The 21905-nt window shown below is 38.8% G+C and overlaps 1 protein-coding gene across 8 annotated transcripts in view; it reads right to left on the reverse strand.

Annotated features, from left to right (window-relative positions):
- Positions 1-21905, reverse strand: part of ALMS1 (ALMS1 centrosome and basal body associated protein) — a 171750-nt gene that overhangs the window by 87096 nt on the left and 62749 nt on the right. For all 8 annotated transcript variants that reach the window (XM_045827151.1, XM_045827157.1, XM_045827155.1 and 5 more), the window contains 2 exons: positions 21329-21453; positions 519-2356 (listed from right to left, as the gene is read on the reverse strand). In XM_045827151.1, the coding sequence (XP_045683107.1) occupies positions 519-2356; positions 21329-21453 (1963 nt within the window). The remainder of the gene's footprint in view (positions 1-518; positions 2357-21328; positions 21454-21905) is intronic.

The raw sequence follows: 21905 nt of genomic DNA on the forward strand, positions 1-21905 counted from the left end.
GTAGGGCATCACATGAGAGAGAACATTATGCATTACTGGTAATGTTAACTTTGATTATTTGGCTAAAGTGATGTCTGCCATACTTCTCCACTGGAAAGTTACCTTTTGACATTGTTTATACTAAATATTTGAGGTAAATCATGAAATGGAAATGAAAAGAGAGGGAGAGAGAAGGGAAGAGAGAATGTGCAGGAGAGCAAGCATGCACATGCATCCCCCCGAAAGCCTGGTCTTCAGCATGTCTCTAACACAATGAGGAATTGATAACTTGTACCACTGCACGATCAAAGATTCTTCTCAAAGTAATTCAATGTTTTAAATAGTTGAAGCCAAGTTACTTTCTGGTATTCTTTTTTACTTTGATATTTATCCCTGGAAAAACTTCTAGCAGATTTATCAGATATAATCTCCCTTAAGAGAATCATATTGCTTCCCCCCAGAAACTTACATTTGCTTAGTTATTTAAAACCCTTTATGACAAATTCCATCAGCTTGCTTGTCATCACAATGAGACTCACCGATCTGCAGATATTGAAGTCCCTTCTGGATTGGAATATTCTTCCAAATCTGAAAAGTTCACTTGTGTTTGCCTTGATGTTACTATCTGGCTATTTTGAAAAGGTCTGGTTTTCAAGTCTTTAGTGCCAGTATTACCATCTTGAAGAGACTGTTTGACTTGAAAGTCCGGTGAAGATTTAGGTCCTAGAAAACCTAAAGATTCTTGATCATGTGGTACAGGTTTACTGATCAGTAATTTGGAGGTTGGTCCCAATATTCTTGAAGATATAGTTTGTAGGTCAGGATTAAACTCACTATTCATCCTTGTTTTAGAAGCAGGATCCAATGAAAGAAATCTTTTATCTAAGGCTCTGTTATCCAAGCTGGAAGAAGTCTTGGGGGAAATAGTTATATGCACACAAGAAAGTGCTTTTCTGTTTGAAGGTGGAGTAGATGCAGGAGATATTACTAATGTACGTTGATTTGGGGCTGATTGGGAGGCCACATTATTGACCTTAGTTTCAACATTTATGTTAGAAATGTGTGATTTAGGCTTATGTTGACCACTGTTTTCTACTACACAATCCTGATCTTGAGGAAGAGGGGAATATTGTTTTTTAATGTGGTGATCTATATCTGGGGCCTTGCTTTGTTCAAAGAGCTGACGTTGTTCAAGAAAAATGGAAGAAGGAAGGTCTGAAGCTATATAATCCTCACCTTGAGGAAGGGGAGAGTGGTGTTCTCTCATCTGATGGTCTACATGTGGGGTTTTGCTTTGTTCCAAGGGTTCTCGGTTTTCAAGAAAAATGTGACAAGGAAGGTTTGGAATCACATAATGCTGATGTTGAGAAGGAGGAGAATGGTGTTTTCTAACATAGTGATCTGAATGTGGGGCTTTGCTTTGTTCAAAGAGCTCTTGTTGTTCAAGAAATATATGTGGAGGATTTGGAGTTAAAGTTACATTCTTCTCTTCTACTCCTAGTGTGGAACTTGGTCTGCCCATGCTAATGAGAGTATGGTTATCAGAGAAATGGACTTCTTTGAATTTGCTACAATTTGTATTGGTACTGGGCTCAGAATGATTGCCTTTAAAATCTGGTTTTTCTAAAAGTTTCTCTTCTTGGTGGGAATGCTCAGCAGATAATTTTTGGCCTTGGCTACTACTCTCTGCTAAAATAGTCACAGCTTTATCTGGTGAATGACTAATGATTTTAAATAATGATGAGGAAGAAGTTTTCTGTTTTAGATCTCTAGGAGGACTCTGCTCTTCAGTGGAATGAGAATTAAATACCCCTACAGATGTTCCAGAACACTGGCTATCTTCAGTAACACCAACCTTAAGAACAGAGGAATCTGAAAAGCATTTAGAATGTCGGTGAGATGAAAAAGTGATGGAGGTAAACTTTTTCATGGATTCTGGGGGCAGCATTTGTGATGAAGAATGACAATCCATTTCTTCAGGTGGCAAACAATTAGGTTCTACTAATTCTGACAGCCAAGGGTCCATCTTTTCACGAAATGGCATTCGAAAATCCTTGGTAATTCTGAAGTCGTCACCTGTAAAGTTTTGAAATGGGGAATGATTTTGTAACGGCAAGGAATTCCAAACTTTGAAGTGGGGGTTGCTCTGGTCTAGTGATTTGGAAAGGTTGATGTGTCTGGGTCTCCATGATAATGGGCTCCGTTGTCTTCTGATAATTTCTAAGGGTTCAGCTGATCTGAAGACACAGGGATGGCTGTCCAGCTGTGGTTGTTTGGAAGAGAGAGTCCTGAAACATCCTTTTTCATGGCTCTCAATAATAACATGACTACACAGAGCTTCTGGCTTGCATCCTATTCCCCGTGGACTCTGCAACCCCTAGAAAATATAAATAAGATTTTACTTGAAGTAGTACTAATATTTATACAAAAATCATTTTGTTGATGTTTTATAATAAAACAGGTAAGGACAACAAGAATAAGACAGTTAACTATATAATAAAATGGCCCAAGATGACCAAGACCATGCAGCTAATTTCTTCTGCAAACTGTTCAGAAAAGTAACAACAGCAGACTACTGCTGTCCCCAGTATTCTCACCATTTTTCTTTCAGTAATCACAATTCCATACCACAGCTTTTTCTGGTCCCATAGCCACTAAGCTGCAGATAGTTCTAGTTTCATTTGAAGGCAGGAATAACTATATGACTAGGTTTAGATCAATGAGATATGAGCAAAAGCCGTTAAGTACAAGTTTGCTACTTGTCCTTAAAAAAATTAAGTTCTAGACTTCCACATTCAACCTACTACCACCATCACTACAATCACCATTACTATTGCCAATTGAAATAGGTGATATCTAGAATAATCTTGGAAGCCATGTAAAAGGATGACTCAACTACCCACCCAGCTTGGGTCCTTGGATAACCTCAGGGAGCTTGCTTCTGTTCCTACCCTAAACTATCATGTTAAAAAAAACCCCAAACTATCACATAAATGAAAAATAAAATTCTACCTTATTTGAGTCATTGTATTTTTGGGTTTCTTTGTTGGAGAAATCTAGCCTACACCCTAATATCTTACCACTTAGAAAAGAAAAAAGAATTAGTACCTCTTTCCCCTACGATTGAAGATTAGTATCCAATGCTACCATAAATGTAAGTTTTCTTTGAGATTTCAGAGTTTTACCTATAAAGTCGTGACTTGGCATTCTATTGGATGATATAGCCATACTTGATATTACATAAAAATATTTAAAAATATGTTGTCACTTCTGGCATAATGGAGTAGATGTGATTTTGCCCTATTCTACCTGCTAAGTCCAACCAAAAATCCTGAACATCATACATAAAACATACTAAGAATCTGAAAGATGTAGAAATGAAGGCAGACTGGCTAGGGACCTTGGCACCTGAAGAAGGACATGGTAGTGAGATCCCTGGGTTCTCTTTTTTACCTCATGTACCACCGATGTGGATCTGAAAAAGCCAGCAGCCCAAAAACAAAGGGCACAGACAAAAGTTCTAACAAAACTTTCTCTTATTAGCTAAAAAACCAGTAAAGGTGAAGTCTAGCAAGACAGAAAACTTTTAGACAAAAATGGATCTATTCCAGCCACACACCATAGGAAAAAAATGTGGCCTCACCCTACCCATACCAGTAAAGTCTAAGTGAGGAGCACAGACCATGCAGGAGCCCAGAACTTATTTCCCTCCCTGTGGTGTTACTGGAGACCACGCAGGAAAACTGGATCTTCATTCTTATTCAGCAATAATGAGGTGGCCCTCTACCCAACTACCAACTGGAAGAAAATATTTGCAAATCTCATATTCAATAAAAGACTTGTATCTAATATATACAAAGAACCCTTAAAACCTAACAGTTAAAAAAAAGAGAATTCCATCAGAAAAATGGGCAAAAAACCCATATATACTTCACTAACAAGGATAGAGAAGGGAAATAACGTCATGAAAAGATGTTCAACATGATTAATGCATTAAGAAAATGCATCCCTGATCAGATAGCTCAGTTGGTTAAAGTGTTGTCCTATTACACCAAGGTTGCAGATTCAATCTACAGTCAGGACACATAAAAGAATCAACCAATACATGCATAAATAAGTGAAACAAAAATCTCTCTCTCCCCCCATTCCTCTCTCTCTTTAAGGTCAATAAACTAAAAAGAAAGAAAGAAAAGAAAATGCAAACTGAAGGCACAATGAAATGTCACTACAAACCTATCAGAATGGCTAAAATAAAAAGTCGTGACAATATGAAATGTAGGTGAGGCTGTGGATTAATGGAATCACACATCACTGGTGGGAGTGTAATATGGTACAACCAACCTAAAAAATGGTGTGGCAGTTTCTTAAAAAACTAAACATTACAACTGCCATATGACCCACCAACAGCACTCCTGCGCATTTATCCCACCAAAATAAAGACATATGTTCACCAAAAATATGCACATGTTTACAGCAGCTGTATTTGTAATAACCAAAAACTGGGAAACAACCAAAATATCATTCAATAGGTGAATTTTTAAACAAACTGGTAACCTCTATACCATGGAACACTACAGAGCAATACAAAGAAACAAACTATTGATACACTCAACAACTTAAATATTCTCTAAAGAATTACACTCAATGAAAAATGCTAATACCAAAGGTTACATAATATATGGTTTCATTTATATGACATTCTTGAAATGACAAAATTATAGAGAGGAGATTAATGACTACCAGGTTAAGAAAGGGGTAAGAGCTAGAGATAAGTGGGTGTAGTTGTTAGAGAGCAACATAAAGGACATTTGTACTAATGTAAATGCTAAGCATCCTGACGGCATCAGTGCCAATATCCTGTTTACAATATGTTATTATAGGTTAGCAAGATACTACCATTGGTAGAAACTGGGTAAAGAATAAAAGTATCTATCCATGTTATTTCTTACTACTGACTATGAATCTTACATTTACTTCAAAATAAAATGTTGAGCTTCTTTAAAAGACAATTAATTAAACACCACAGGACAAAACTAATAACAAGATTGTGGTAGATTAGAAGTTACACTCACCTCCTCCCAGAACTAAACCAGAATTATAACTTAATTATAGAACACTCCACCTGAATAACCAACTGTAGACTAGATGAACAGAAGTCTTATAACCAAGGATTTACCGAAAAAGCCACACTAAGACTGGTGAGAAAGGTGGAGACTCAAATTTGGCAGGTCCTGCACCCATGTGTGGTAGCTGAGGATCCAGAGGGATAATCTCAGGTGCAAAGATCCTCCTATAAGGAGCAACAGGGTTCAAACATGTGCTAGGCTCCTCAGCCTGGAAGATCAAAGCACAAAGGAAGAGCCCATATAACATCAGGATGTGAAAATCAGCTAGGATTATGTCTGTCAGTGGAGGGAAGGTGGCTCAGAGCAGACCGGAGTCATACAGGGAGAGAGTGGGTTGTGTGGCTTTGGGGAGAGGGCCAAATAAACAGCTGCCAAGGTTCCTGTACTGAGTTCCTCTCCCACACCACCCGCAGAAGTCATCTTTCCTAGCTTGAGGACTAGACCTACCATCCCAACTCCCTGTGGCCCTGCCTGCCCTGCCCTGTGGAAGAGTCAGCTGGCTAAAACTAGGCTGGGACCACAGTGCAGTCTTTCTTGGAAGGTTCTCCAGGTCTGGGTAGATTCAGGGGATGGCAGAGATGCACAGGGAGAGACTTAAGTTGCATGGCTCTAAGGTGAGGGCCTTTTTTCCTTCGACAACTGGCACCACTTGGCACCACTGCTCTGTGCAGAGACTTCCTTCTATGTAATCAAAACCTTGACCTGTTTTACCCTGATAAACTCAGCTGGCCTCATGCTGATGACTGCATGAGGCCCCACCCCACCTAAAAGATCTGCAGGTGACAGCTGGCCTTGGTGTACACTGACTGAGATTTTTGTTGAGTGACCTCATACTCAGCACTGACACTTTGAATCTGTATCAACCTGGTGACCACCACTTGCCCCTACCTGGTGACTCTCTGAGAACCTATCTTATGGAACTCCCATACTGCCAGAGGCTCTTTCAGGGCCTTGGTATGCAGCTGGGCAACTCCCACACATACCCAGGCGCAGCAGAGGTAGCCCCAAACTGTGGGATCACTTTGTAGCTCCAAACAGATAGCCCAGGGCTGGTCACAGGCTGGTCACAGGCAACTTCTGACATTGATCTGCATTGGAGGCTCTCCCATAAGGCTTGAAAACCAACATACCCTGGTGGCAGGCTATAGGCCCGATCAGGGAATGACCAAATTAGTTCCACAAGTGACTACACAAAGGGAGATCTCAGCATGCACCAGAACCTGCACAGCCACTTGTACACTGTGGTTGGGGGAGGCGGTCAAAACTCATAGCCAGCCAGACAGCCAGAGGATCTCCTACCCATGGATGGACCAAAAGCAGTTGAGACTAAACTACAACAAGAGGGCTCACAAAGTCCACACAAGAAACACTCCTGGAGCAACTAGCTCAGGTGATCAGACTCTACAGCACTGAGACCCAGAGGATACCTACTACATAAGGCCACCATACCAAGAGTGGAGACATAGTAGATCTACCTAACACAAAAATACAGAGAAGCAGCCAAAATGGGGAGACATAAAACATGCCCCAAATAGGCAGGAAAGGTGGCTGGCAGACCCAGCGAAGTGGTGGCTTGCAGACTGGGTGGTCCCACATTCGCATGCAGATAAACCAGGAAGACAACTAGGGAGTGAGAAAGACCATGCAACCAGGGTTCCAGTACCGGAAATAAAGCCTCAAACCTCTCACTGAAAACACCTGTGGGGGTTGAGGTACAGCAGAAGAAACTCACAGCCTCATAGGAGAATTTGTTGGGGAGACTAACAGAGTCCTAGAACATACACAAACCCACCCACCAGGGAATCAGTACGAGAAGGGCCCAATTTGATTGTGGGTAGTGGGGGAAGTGACTGAAAACCGGCAGAGAGCAGAGTAAGCAACACTATTCCCTCTTGGACCCCTCCTTGACATATGGCGTCACAACGCAGCAACGTGGGTTCCCCCACCCTGGTGAACACCTAAGGCTCCGCTTCTTACTACATAACACGTGTGCTGAAAAAAACGTCCCAATGAAAGAACAGTTCAAAGCTCCAGAAAAACTACAACTAAGCAACAAAGAGATAGCCAACCTATCAAATGCATAGTTCAAAACACTGGTTATCAGGATGCTCCAGGAACTCATTGGATACTTCAACAGCGTAAAAAAAGACCCAGGCAGCAATGAAGGTTGCATTATGTGAAATAAAGAAAAATCTATAGGGAACTAACAGTGACGAGAAGGAAACCAGGACTCAAATCAACAGTCTGCACCAGAAGGAAGAAACATTCAACCAGAACAGAATGAAGAAACAAGAATTTGAAAAAATGAGAAGCTTAGGAACTTCCAGGACATCTTTAAACGTTCTAAAATCAGAATCATAGGGGTGCCAGAAGGAGAGGAGGAAGAGCAAGAAAAAACTTATTCGAAAACATAATGAAGGAGAACTTTCCCAATCTGCTGAAGGAAATAGACTTTTAGGGAGTCCAGGAAGCTCAGAGAGTCCCAAAGAAGTTGCACCCAAGGAGGAACACATCAAGGCACATCATAATTACATTACCCAAGATTAAAATGCAGGAGAGAATCCTAGAAGCAGCAAGAGAAAAGGAGACAATTATCTACAAAGGAGTTCCCATCAGACTGTCGGCTGATTTCTGAAAGGAGACCGTGCAGGGAAGAAGGGGCTGGAAAGAAGTATTCCAAGTCATGGAAGGCAAGAACTTACATACAAGATTGCTCTATCCAGCAAAGCTTTCATTAAAAATGGAAGGGCAGTAAAGTGCTTCCCAGATAAGGTCAAGTTAAAGGAGTTCATCATCACCCAGCCCTTGTTAAATGAAATGTTAAAGGGATTTATCTAAGAAAAAGAAGCTAAAAAATATGAACAGTAAAATGACAACAAACTCACAGTTATTAACCGAACCTAAAAACAAAAACAAACTAAGTAAACAACTAGAACAGGAACATGATCTCCATAGAAACGGAGATCATATGGAGGGTTATCAGTGGGGGAGTGGAAGAGAGGGGGAAAAGGTACAGTGAATAAGTAGCATAAATGGTAGGTACAAAATAGACAGGGGGAGGTTAAGAATAGTATAGGAAATGTAGAAGCCAAAGAACTTATTTGTATGACCCATGGACATGCCCTGAAAGGGGGGAATGCAGGTGGAAGGGGGTGCGCAGGGTAGAGGGGTATAAAGGGGGGAAATGGGACAACTGTAATAGCATACATAATTAATAAAATATATTTAAAAAATGCCCCAAATAAAAGAACAGGAGAAAGCTAAAAAACACCCACAAAAAGAGCTAAATGAAATAGAGGCAATCTATTAGATACAGAGTTTAAAAAAATAGTTATAAGGATGCTCAAGAAACTTAGGGGAAGAATGGATAAGCTACTAAGTGAGAACCCCAACAAAGGGAGAGAGAGAGTAAACAAAAAAGGACAGAGAAACCATAAAACATAACCAGTCAGAAATGAAGAATACAATGTCTTGCTTACTACAACACTTTCTATTCAAGTGTGAGGTGGTACTGAGACTTCTAGGCTGTTCTCCACTGACTCTTGGTCTTTAGAAAACCAAGATACATGTCAAGTCTCATAACCTTATGGGGTTCCCCCTTTAAACAGCTTACTTAGTTGCTTGCCCTCACTACACCCATTAGATGGGTCCACATTTTGCACCCTACTGAGGGTTAGTGAATTTAATTTCTGTTAGGAGGACCTCTACCATGCTGTAGATGCTATCATCACCACAGCACCCCCACCCTGACACACCCTCCAGGATCACAACCACAGGGTCACCTGTCTACCTCACCCTAAGCAGACCCTTTCCTACCATCACCACTCAGGACTCTACAATCCTCCCATTCAAGACCTCTAACAGTCCAGAATTATTAATAGTTATTTTCTTTCTCTCTTCAAACTGTGTATCAGGGGCTGACTTTTGGTAGATTGTAGTGAGTCTACCATTTTTACACAATCGGCAGGAACCAGAGCTCATTTTGGGCGACTGCGATAATTACTAGGCACATTAGCAAGCTCAACAAAAACTTTCCCCCACCTTATTGGCCTACCTGGCTGATTTTTTAAAAAAGATTTATTTAGTTTTAGAGCTAGGGGAAGGAAGGGGGAGAGGGAGGGTAGGGGGACAGAGAGAGAGAGAGAAACATCAATGTGAGAGAATCATCAATTGACTGTCTCTCACGCATGCCCCAACCAGGACCTGAACCCACAACCCAGGCATGTGCCCTATCTGGGAATCCAACCACCAACCTTGCGCTTTGCCGGATGATGCCCAACCAACTGAGCCACATCAGTCAGCGCCCTGGTTGAGCTTTTAACACTGCCTCCATTTGCCTAAGAGAAGGCACACCATTCAATCCTGCAGCTTTCCCAGATACTCTCTGTGGGGCTTAACTACTTCCATGCAGTACACTTGCCATACAGTATGTGGCATTTGGCAGGAGTACCACAAGTGCTTTATAATCTTCTGGATGTGCCCAGGCATCCATCACAAAGAAGAACATGACCTACACCATGTCCCAAGGAGCATAATCCCCAAAGCACTGAGCCTCACAGTCTAGTCACTCAGGGGGAACCCTAAATTACATCAGCTTCCCCAATCAGTTAGTGACCACTGCGCATCTAGGGCCCTGGGTCCATTACACATTTGTGGTTCTCCATATGTGCACTTCTCTTCCGCTCAACTTCTTTGCTAGTCCAGAGAAGTCCTGTATATTCATATCAATGTACTTTAGTCTACTTGTCACCACACTTACACAAATCAGTAAACAGGACCCTCAATCCATCTCTTTTTCTGTCTATCACATGAAAAGGATGTGGTATACACCCCCATTATGCTGGAAATAGGTCTGTCTGCTACTATTTCTTACAGGAACTGGGTTACATATCACAATAGGCACATAAGAACAAATTATTGAGGCAAACACCAACCTGTCACCTACATTGGCTGAGCATACTAAGCTGTTACTCTAAAGTGTAATATAATGCAACAAAAACATGCTTCTTCAGTGCAGAGAATTTTAGATAACCGTTTGGCTTTAGATTACTGATTGGTCAAGGAAAGAGAAACACATTTTAAGTATACCACTTGCTGCATGTATATTAATAATTCTGGACAAAATAAATTTATAAAAGATGGCCGAACATGTACCAGTATTCCATAATCTCACCCAAGTTTTTAATCAAATACCTACCATAACCTTATCCATGGGCCTTGATTTTTTTCTTGGCTGCAACCCAACAAATATGGGGATGGTTACAAACAGGACTTCAAACTATCCGTCATCTACTGATGTTCTTGATTGGCATTTTTACTTTACTCAAATGTTTCATATGCTAGGTGACCAAAACCCTGCCAGTGGCTGTTAATATCTCCACCATCTAGACAGTGCCCATGATTTCCCCTAAAGACTAAGGCCTAGGCATCACAGGGTCAATTGTGATGAGAAAAAAGCTATTTTGAGTTGCTGCCTAGGCATTTTACAGTATGACAACCCTGCTCACACTGTCCAGAGTATGGACAGTTACATAAGGACTTGACTTTAGGATTCTTGCCAGAAGTTCCCTCTTTGCTTTCTCCAGGGTACCTTAAAACAATCACTTAGAGTCGAGCCTGTGGAAAGTCAGTGACCTCTGCCTCAACAACCTTGTAAGAAATAAGTGCTTACTACCCTGCTCTCTAGCTCCTGCCTGGGACCTGGACAGAGGACTGCCCTTCCCTCAACTCAATGCACCCCAACCCCCAGGCTTCTGGAATTTGTAAGTAATAAATCTTGTGTCTTTACTTCCTTTGTGTGAGTATATTAAAACTGTACCTTCAAGCAAAATGACCCAGGGGGTTTTAATTCCTCAAAGTGGGAGCTCAGATGCTGAGAAAGCTACCTACCTACCCCAGTGGCTTGTGCCTGCACACTCAAAGGTCATAATCTACATATTAATTTAATACACCAGTTACAGGGTCTGAAACATAAAATACTACAAAGCAAAAAAAAAAAAGTTTGAAGAGACAGAGCTAGAATAAAACTAAATATGGCAGGAATGTTGGAATTACCAGACAAAGAATTTAAAATAACTATGATTAATATGCTAACGGTTCTAATGGCTAAAGTGAACAGCATGTAAGAACACAAACACAATGGAAGCAGAGAGATAAAAATCCTAAGAAAGCATGAAAAAAAAATGCTAGAGATCAAGAACATTGGAATGGAAATGAAGAATGCCTTTGATAGGTTCATTTGTAGACTGTACACAGCCAAGCCAAGAATCTTGAGCTTCTGATATCTCAAAAGAAACACCCAAAACTGAAAAGCAAAGAAAAAAATTTTAAAAGCCAGACCAGAACATCAAAAGACAATAGGACAACTACAGAAGATATTAATACATGAGCAACAGAAATACCAAAAAGAGAACAGAAAAACTTAAAAAAAATACCTAAGAATTTTGCCCAAATTAATGTCAGATACCAAAATACAGATTCAGGTATTTCAAAGAACATGAAGTAGGATAAATGTCCTCTACCCCCAAATACCAGAAAAACTACACCTAGGGTATAACATTTTCAAAATAAAGAAAATCAAAGATAAAGAAAAAATATCCTGAAAGAGGGACAAAATATCTCATCGACAGAAGCAAAGAATTACATCCAATTTCTCCACAGAAACCATGCAAGCTAAAAAAGAATAGAGTGAAATATTTCAAGTGATAAGATAATAAAAAACCCAGCAACTTAAAATTCCATAGCCTATGAAATTATCCTTCAATCTAAAAGAAGTAAGACATTCTCAAACAAAAATTGAGGGAATTTGTGCCAGTAGACCTGCCATTCAATATATGTAAACAGCAGAACTTTACAGAGGGGAGTTCTGGCCAAGATGGAAGTGTAGGTAGAAACCCTTTGCTTCCTCACACAACCAAAAGGAGGATAACAACCAATATAAAATCAATAAACAACCAGAAGTGCCAGAAAATCAAACTGCATGGAACTCCAACAACCAAGGAATTAAAGAAAAAATCATCCAGAACAACCAGACAGGTGAGAACCTATGGCGAGGCCATGCAGGTAGGGCTAACTTAAGGGGAAACTGAGACTCAGAGTTGACTGTGGAATTGGTAGGCATTAAATAGATGGGGAGAGGTAAAAAATGGTATAGGAAACAGAGAACTCGAAGAACTTATATGTACAACCCATGGACATGAATGGGGGGAAGAATGCTGGAGGGCTGGGAGCATAGGGTGGAGGGGGGATAAAGTGGGAAAAACTGGAAAAACTGTAATAGCATAATCAATAAAAAATACTTAAAAAATAAAATCGTTCTGTAAGAAAAAAAATACCAAATTTGAATTATGGTTGACTTTCAAATGGAGAATATAGATTTTTAATTCTTAAAAAAATAAAAAGAACTTTACAGGGAAAACTATAGGTCAAAAACTCAGATCTACATAAAGAAAGAGCATCAAAGGAGGAGTAAGTAAAGGTTAAAAAAAGCCCTAAACGTTTTTCTTATCCTGAATTCATCTGATAAAAAATAGTTTGTTTGAAATACTGCCATGTACCATATTTTGCCGTGTATAATGCACATGTTTTTTGCCCCAATTCTTGAGTGGAAAATAATGTACATTATGCATGGATACTACTAATTTGTTACCAGTACATAAAATTTCTTGTACCTTGTATCTGTTCTTGTTTTGAAATTATTTCTTACATAAAATTTCTTGTACTATAATATGTTCAAAACTAAATGTTAAAATTCCTTTATAATACAAAAACAAGTATCTAAATATAAATAAATAAAAAATTGAATTAAAAATTAAAACAAAAGATTTTTTCTCTGAAAGTTTGGGCCAAAAACATGGGTGTGCACTATACAGGGGAACACATTATACAAGGCAAAACATGGTGTGTGTGTGTGTGTGTTTGAAATGAATGACAGGAATGACACAAGGGATGGGGGGGAAGAATTAGGATTATTTGATTGACAGGTACTCACACTACCTGTGAAGTGGCAGTGTTATTTGAAAGTGATTTATTTGTAAGTATACATATGTTACAATCTCTAGGGCAATCACTAAAAAAAGTAAAAATAATATATTTATAACTTATATGCTAAGAAATGAGAGAAAATGTAAATAGCAAATGCTCAATTAAAACAACAAAAGGTAGGCCCTGGCTGAATAGCTCAGTTGGTTAGAGCATCATCCTGATATGCCAAGATTGTGGGTTCGATCTCCTGTCAGTACACATATAAGAAGCAACCAATGAATGCATAAAAAAGGGGAACAACAAATTGATGTCTGTCTGTCTATCTCTCTCTAAAAAAATCAATTAAAAACATTTAAAGATAAAAAATAAAACCATCAAAGGCAGAAAAAAATGGAAATAAAAACAGGAACAAGGGCAACATAACAAGTACAAAACAGTAATAAATATGCTAGATATTAACTGAACTATATCCATAACTGCCTTAAAAGTCAATGGTCTAAGTGCACTAATTAAAAAACAGAAACTGTCAGAGCATATCAAAACATAACGTCCAACTACAGGGTATCTAATGAGAAAGCCACTTCAAATATGAAGACATATAATTTAAAACTAAATAAATAAAAAAAATACCATGCTCACTACCATGCTCACTCTAATCAAAAGGAAGTACGAATACTATTACTCATTTTAGAGAGAACAGACTGCAAAACAGGAAAGGTTATCAGGAATAAGGAAGGACACTACATAATGATAAAGGGGTAATTCTCTAAGACATGACAACCTTAATGTGTATATGTGTAAACATGGAGAAACAGAAAAACCTACTTACAGACTTCAGCAACCCTCTATCAGCTGAACAGATCCATCAGGCAAAAAATCAGTAAAGATATAGTTGAGCTCAACACCTCCATCAAGCAACTAAATATAATGGGCATCTACAAACTATTTCAGATAACAACAACAAAATATGCATTCTTCTCAAGCTCACACAGAACAGTCACCATAAAACACACCTTTTAAAACACAACAAATTACAGGCAGTTTTGAAAAGGCAAAACTATTTTATCACAAAAAATATATTTTTTAAATCCATGACTTTTGATTATTTGAATAGCTTATATGACCTGAATAAAGGGTCAGCATAATTCTATGAACATACCAATGGCATTGTTCACAGAACTAAAACAAAGAACCCAAAAATTACATGGAATCACAAAAGAACCCAAAAAGCGATGACAATTTTGAGAAAGAACAACAAAATCAGAGGTATCAAGCTACCTGATATCAAATTGAACACATTGCTAAGTGAAATAAGCCAGTCAGAGAAAGACAAATACCATATTAATTCACTCATATGTGGATTCCAATGAACAAAATAAATAAGCAAGCAAAATACAATCAGAGACATTGAAATAAAGAATAATCTGAGAGTAACCAGAGAGGTGGAGGGAGAAGGGTAATAGGAGATAATGGAGGTGGAGGGAGCATCAAGGAACATATATGGACACATGGACAAGGCCAAAGAGGGTTGGTTCAAGAGTGGGAAGTGGGGATGGGTTGGGATTGGGGCATGGTGGGGTGAAAATGGAGAAAATTGTACTTGAACAACAATTAAAAAATAATAAAAAAAATGTAAGCCTTTTAAAAGGCCTATTATACCTACTGCACTAGCTGTTTAAGGAAAGAAAGATGAGTAAGATACCAATCCAACATGAGGAAAATTAGTTTCATGGGGAAACAGGAAAAAGAAAAAAAAATGGACAGAAGACCTGAATAGACACTTCTCACAAGAAGATATACAGATGGCCAAGATACCTCATACCTGTCAGAATGCCTATCATCAATAAATCAACCAACAAGGGACCCCTCCCCCACATACAGCCCCACAACGCAGCAACATGGGATGCCCCACCCTGGTGAACACCTAAGGCTCTGCCACTTACTACATAACAGGCCTGCTGAGACAAAAAAATATGGCCCAAACAGAAACAGATCAAAGCTCCAGAAAAAATACAACTAAGTGATGAAGAGATTGCCAATCTATCAGATGCCAAGTTCAAAACACTGGTAATCAGGATGCTCACAGAAATGACTGAGTATGGTCACAAAATAGAGAGAAAAGTGAAGGTTATAAAAAGTGAAATAAAAAAAAAATTTACAGGGAACCAACAGTAAAGGGAAGGAAACCAGCACTCAAATCAATGGTCTGGACCAGAAGGAAGAGATAAACATTCAACCACAACAGAATGAAGAAACAAGAGTTCAAAAAAATGAGGAAATGCTTAGGAACCCCCAGGACAACTTGAAACATGCCAACATCTGAATCATAGGGGTGCCAGAAGGAGTAGACAGAGACAAAAAGTGGAAAACTTATTTGAAAACATAATAAAGGAGAGCTTCCTCAATCTGGTGAAGGAAATAGACTTCCAGGAAGTCCAGGAAGCCCAGGGAGTCGCAAACAAGTTGCACCAAGGAAAACACACACCAAGCCACATCATCATTACATTACCCAGGATCAAAGATAAGGAGAGAATCTTAAAAGCAACAAGAGAAAAGGAGACAGTTTCCTAAAAAGGAGTTCCCATACGACTATCAGCTGATTTCTCAAAAGAAACCTTGCAGGCAAGAAACAACTGGCAAGAAGTATTAGAAGTCATGAAAGTCAAGGACATACATCCAAGATTACTCTATCCAACAAAGCTTTCATTCAGAATGGAAGGGCAGATAAAATGCTTCCCAGATAAGGTCATGTTAAAGGAGTTCACCAAACCCTTATTATATGAAATGTTAAAGGGACTTATCTAAGCAAAAGAAGGTAAAAAAAAAACTGTGAACAGTGAAATGACAACAAACACAACTATCAACAACTGAACATAAAAAAAAACAAAAATCAAAAAGGAACTAAGCAAACAACTAGAACAGGAACAGAATCACAGAAATGGAGATCACATGGAGGGTTATCAGCAGGGAGGGGGAATGGGGAAAATGGGGGAAAAGGTACAGGGAATAAGAACCATAAATGGTAGGTACAAAGTAGACAGGGGGAGGTTAAGAACAGTATGGGAAATGGAGAAGCCAAAGAACTTACATGTACATCCCATAGACATGAACTAAGGTGGAGGAATGATGGTGGGAGGCAGGGTATAGGGCGAAGGGGAATAAAGGGAAGAAAAAAATGGGACAACTGGAATAGCATAATCAATAAAGTGTATAAAAATTTTTAAAAAGAATGAAATCCCACCATCTGTGATAGCATGGATAGGCCTAGAGGGTATTATGATAAGAAAAGAAGGCAGACATAGAAAGACAAATACCATATGATTTCACTTACATGTGGAGTCTAAAAAACAATATAAATGAACAAGCAAATCTGAAATAGGCTTGGATACAGAGAACAATTAGTGTTTTCCAGAAGGGAGAGGAGTTGGAGAACTGGGTGAAAAAGTGAAAAGATTAAGATGTACAAGTTGGTAATTACAAAACAGCCACAGGGAAGTAAAGGCCAGAATAAGGAATATAGTCCATAATATTGTAATAACTATGTATGGTGCCCAGTGGGTACTTGAATTATCGAAAGGTCGCTTTGTAAATTATGTAACTGTCTAACCACTATGCTGTACATCTGAAACTAACATAAATATTGAATGTCATCTGTAATTGAAATTTTTTTAAAGTCCTGCTATTAATAAATATGATGTCTTTCTAATTAATTAGGTTTTTTTCTCTTTTAGTAGAAATTTTAATATTCTTCAATAACAATCATATATCTTTTGTTAGACTTACCCCTTGATATTCTTTAGGTTTTTTAGTGCTATTAAAAATAGTTACCTGGACTTCTGGCCAAGATGGAGGCATAGGTAGTCACAAAGTGCCTCCTTGCACAACAAAAATTTAGAAATAAAATAACCACCAGTACTGACAGAAAATTGAACTGTATAGAAGTCTGACAACCATGGTGTTAAAGTAGACACATTCATCCAGACTGGTAGGAGGGGTGCAGCTGGGTGATCAGGCCGGGAGTGCTCCCGGCAAGGCGGTGGTTGGCAGACCAGGTGGACCCACATACACATGCAGATAAACCAGGTGAAACTGCGGAGTGAGACAGACTGTGCAACCCAGGGTCCCAGCACCAGGAAATAAAACCTCAAAACACCGAGTGAAACACCTGTGGGGGTTGAGGTGCCAGAAGAAACTCCCAGCCTCACAGGAGAGTTCGTTGGAGAGACCCACAGGCTCCTAGAAGATACACAAACCGACCCACATGGGAATCAGCACCAGAAGGGCCCAGTTTGCTTGTGCATAGGGGGGAAAGTGACCAAAATCCAGCAGAGAGTGGAGCAAGCCCCTCCCCCACATCCAGCATCACAACCCAGCCATGTGGGTTGCCCCACCCTGGTGGACGCCTAAGTCTCTACCCCTCACTATGTGACAGGCATGTGTCAAGACCAAAAAAAAAAAAGGAAAGCCCAAATGAAAGAATAGATCAAAGCTCGAGAAAAAATATAAGTAAGCAATGAACAGAGAGCCAACCTATCAGATGCAGAGTTCAAAACACTGGTAATCAGGATGCTCACAGAATTGGTTGAATTTGGTCGCAAATTAGATGAAAAAACGAAGGTTATGCTAAGTGCAATAAAGGAAAATGTACAGGGAATCAGTAGTGATGGGAAGGAAACTGGGACTCAAATCAATGGAGTGGATCAGAAGGAAGAAAGAAACATCCAATCAGAAAAGAATGAAGAAACAAGAATTCAAAAAAATGAGGAGAGGCTTAGGAACCTCTGGGACATCTTTAAAGGTTCCAACATCTAAATTATAGGGGTACCAAAAGGAGAAGAGGAAGAGCAACCAGTGAAAAGTTATTTTAACAAAGAATAAAGGAGAACTTCCCCAATCTGGCAAAGGAAATAGACTTCTAGGAAGTCCAGGAAGCTCAGAGAGTCCCAAATAAGTTGGACCCAAGGAGGAACACACCAAGGCACATTGTAATTACATTAGCCTAGGTAAAAATGAAGGAGAAAATTCTAGAAGCAGCAAGAGATAAGGAGACAGTAACCTACAAAGGAGTTCCCATCAGACTGTCAGCTGATTTCTCAAAAGAGACCTTGCAGGCAAGAAGGGGCTGGAAAGAAGGATTCCAAGTCATGAAAGGCAAGGACCTACATCCAAGATTGCTCTATCCAGCAAAGCTTTCATTTAGAATGGAAGGACAGATAAAGTGCTTCTCAGATAAGGCCAAGTTGAAGGAATTCATCATCACCAAGCCCTTATTATATGAAATATAAAAGGGATTTATCTAAGAAAAAGATAACATGTACAGTAAAATGACAGCAAACTCACAACTATTAACAACCACGCCTAAAACAAAAACAAAAGCAAACTAAGCAAACAACTAGAACAGGAACAGAACCACAGAAATGGAGATCACATGGAGAGTTAGCAACAGGGGAGTGGGAGGAGGAGAGAGGGGGAAAAGGTACAGAGAATAAGTAGCATAGATGGTAGGTACAAAATAGACAGGGGGAGGGTAAGAACAGTATGAGAAATGTAGAAGCTAAATAACTTGTTAAGTATCACATATGGACATGAATTAAAGTGGGAGAATGTGGGTGGGAGGGGGTGTGCAGAGTGGAGGGCAGTCAAGGGGGGAAAATGGGGCAACTGTAATAGCATAAACAATAAAATGTATTAAAAAAAGAAAAAAGAAAAGAATTATATGCACAGGATATGAGAGTAGAATTTGGTCAGTTCATGCTTTTTAAAAAACACCACAGTATGATATGACCAGAAGTAATCAAAAAATACATTAGCTAAAAGAGAATTACTACATATACTTTATGCTGGTCAGAACATATGAAATTTTGTGCTTGATGTTATTTAAAACAATGTATTTTAAGAAGAATAGCTTTTAAAAACTAGAGTTGAGCATTATGCTAAGTGTAATAAGCCAGGCAGTGAAAGACAAATACCATATGATCTCACCTAGAAGTGGAACCTAATGAACAAAACAAGCAAATGAGCAAAACAGAACCAGAGACATGAAAGTAAAGAACTGACAATGACCAGGGTGGGTGGATGACAGGGAAAAGAACGGAAAGGGGCAAGTCAAGGAACATGAATAGAGGAGACAAGGGCATGGACAATGGGAGGGTATTGACTGTGGGAGTTGGGGGGGACAGGGTCGGGGAGAACAATGAAGAAAAACGTGGGACAACTGTAACTGAACAATTTAAAACAAACAAACTAACTAACTAACTAACTAGAGTCTACTCAAAGAAAGGTAATTTGATTGCTGCAAGGTCTGAAAACATCAGCATTATGATCATTAATGAAACAAGGAAATGGAGATCACTGGGAGAAGTATGTACTTTCAAACGATGACAACAAATTACCCATATTTATTAATTGTGTTTTTCATAAGCATATGTGTGAACCTAAAATTCAATCTAATCTTTCCAAAATTGCTAAACCAAATAATTATGCCATATCTCTGATGAACTATATTATAAGAAACTGTATGAATTAAAGTCTATGCATTTGGTAGCTATATCAATTTTTACAGGAGTAATAATAATGACAACAGCTGCCAATTGCTGAGCACTAGTCAGATATCACACATTCTATTAAGCATTTCTTAATGCTTAGATATTAAGCATTATCTCATGTAAGCCATAGATAGATATGGCTTACATATTATCTCATGTAAGCCATACCAAAACACTATAAGACAGGTATCATTATACTCTATCACTATTTATAATAGTGGACCAAATGCCCTATCAAGAGATTGAATAAACTATGATATATCCATACACTGAGTATTTACAGAAATAAAAAATAAACTAAAACTATACACATCTACATAGAAGAATCTCAAAAACCTAAGACTAGATGAAAAACAGACATCTCAGAATATACACTACATTAATTCCATCTATTAAAGAGTTCAAAACCATACTGAACAGCAAAAAAATCAATACATGTCCCCTGGCTGGTGTGGCTCAGTGCACTGAGTACTGGCCTGTGAACCACAGGGTTGCAGGTTGGATTTCCAGTCAGGGCACATGCTTGGGTTGCAGGCCAGGTCCCCAGTGGGGGTTGCGTGGGAGGCAACCACACATTGGTGTTTCTCTCCCTCTCTTTCTCCCTTCCTTCCCCTCTCTAAAATAGATAAATACAATCTTAAAAAATAAAAAAATAAAATCAATACATGTCAAAATAAGGAGTAAAAAGAGTTATGACTAGGGAAGGGGGCACACAGGACTTCAGTGTCATTTGATAATATTCTATTTCTCAAGATGTGTGGCTGATATACAGGGATTAACTTTAGTTTATATATATATATATTTCATGTTTTTTCCTATGCATGACACAGTTCGAAGTGGAAGGAAAATAAATACTCTTAAAAAGGAAGTGAGCCCTAACAGGTGAGGCCCAGTTGGCTGGGCATCATTACTCAAAAGGGAAAGGTCACCTGTTCAATTCTGGGTCAGTGCACATGCCTGGGCTGCAGACCCAGTCCCTTGTTGGGGTACATGAAAGAGGCAACCAACTAATGTCTCTCTCCCTCCCTTTCCCTCTCTCTAAAAAGTAAATAAATAAAATCTTAAAAAAATAAAAGTGATTTATACATAGGCTATTATAGTTCTCTGTTCCTAAGCAGAAAATATATATTTGAAAATAAGTGGACTTTATCTGCATCTCAAGATATCACCTTCAAGAGAAAATAAGATGGACAACAATATATTGATAAAACAAACCTATTCTTATTTTCCAAAGGAGGTAATTTTTTTCTTTTTTGTTTTAATTGTTGTTCAAGTAGTTGTCTCCATTTTCACCCCAGCACTGCCCCCCTGCCCCACCCAATCACACCTCCCACCCTTGAACCTACCCGCTTTGGCTTTGTCCATGTGTCCTTTTATACATGTTCCTTGATGGACCTTCCCCTACTTTCCCCCATTATCCCTTTCCCCCCGTCCTCTGGTTACTGTTGATTTGTTTTTTATTTCAGTGTCTCTGGTTATATTTTGCTTGTTTGTTTTCAATAGATGAATTTGAAATTAATCAAAAACTTACAGAATCTAATCTTAATCTTAATTTTTGAAGAATTAAGACTCTTAATACTTTAAGCCAAACACTATCAGTGACTCAGCTAGTCATGAAAGCCGAGGTAAGAGATCTAAATTCTACTACCCTTTCTTTTACATTTTCTCTTTTCACTTCTACATTTTTTTTTATACCTTGGATAAGTCATCTTGGCCAAACAATTTTGCTTTGATCTCTTCTACTTTTCTCCTGTCATCTTCATTTAATTCGGAAATGGAGTAGCCACACTCATGAGCCATATTAAACTTCAGATTCCAGGCTGTAGAGAAAGCATAAGACACTTGAGATAATACAATGCAAAAAGTGATCATTTATCAGTCATTTTAAGAGCACACATCATCATACCTACTTTAATGCCTAACATGTACTTATCAAAAGTGAGTGCTCTAAATTATATGACAAACTGTTAAGTTGTTGAGAGAATATTTCATTGAAAAGTCTGACTTTTTAAAATCACATTCTACAGACTTTTCTCCAAAGAGGCTCCTTTAAATATGGTATTCAATCATTTTTATCATAATCATCCTTCTAATCAGGACAGTCCCTTTGCCGTCCCTATTAGCTCCTGCTATAGTTACTGCCACTTCCATAAGAGCTAATATTTTAAAATAAATAAAACTTGGGAGTTTTTTTGAGAATCAAAATATGCATAAGTGATTAAAGGAATAGTTTAGGAAGATAACCTCAAGGAAAAGATTCCCAGATAGGCAT

Source organism: Phyllostomus hastatus, unplaced genomic scaffold (genome assembly GCF_019186645.2).
Source record: "Phyllostomus hastatus isolate PE091 unplaced genomic scaffold, TTU_PhHast_1.1 phas_scaffold_78, whole genome shotgun sequence".
Lineage (NCBI taxonomy): Eukaryota > Metazoa > Chordata > Mammalia > Chiroptera > Phyllostomidae > Phyllostomus > Phyllostomus hastatus.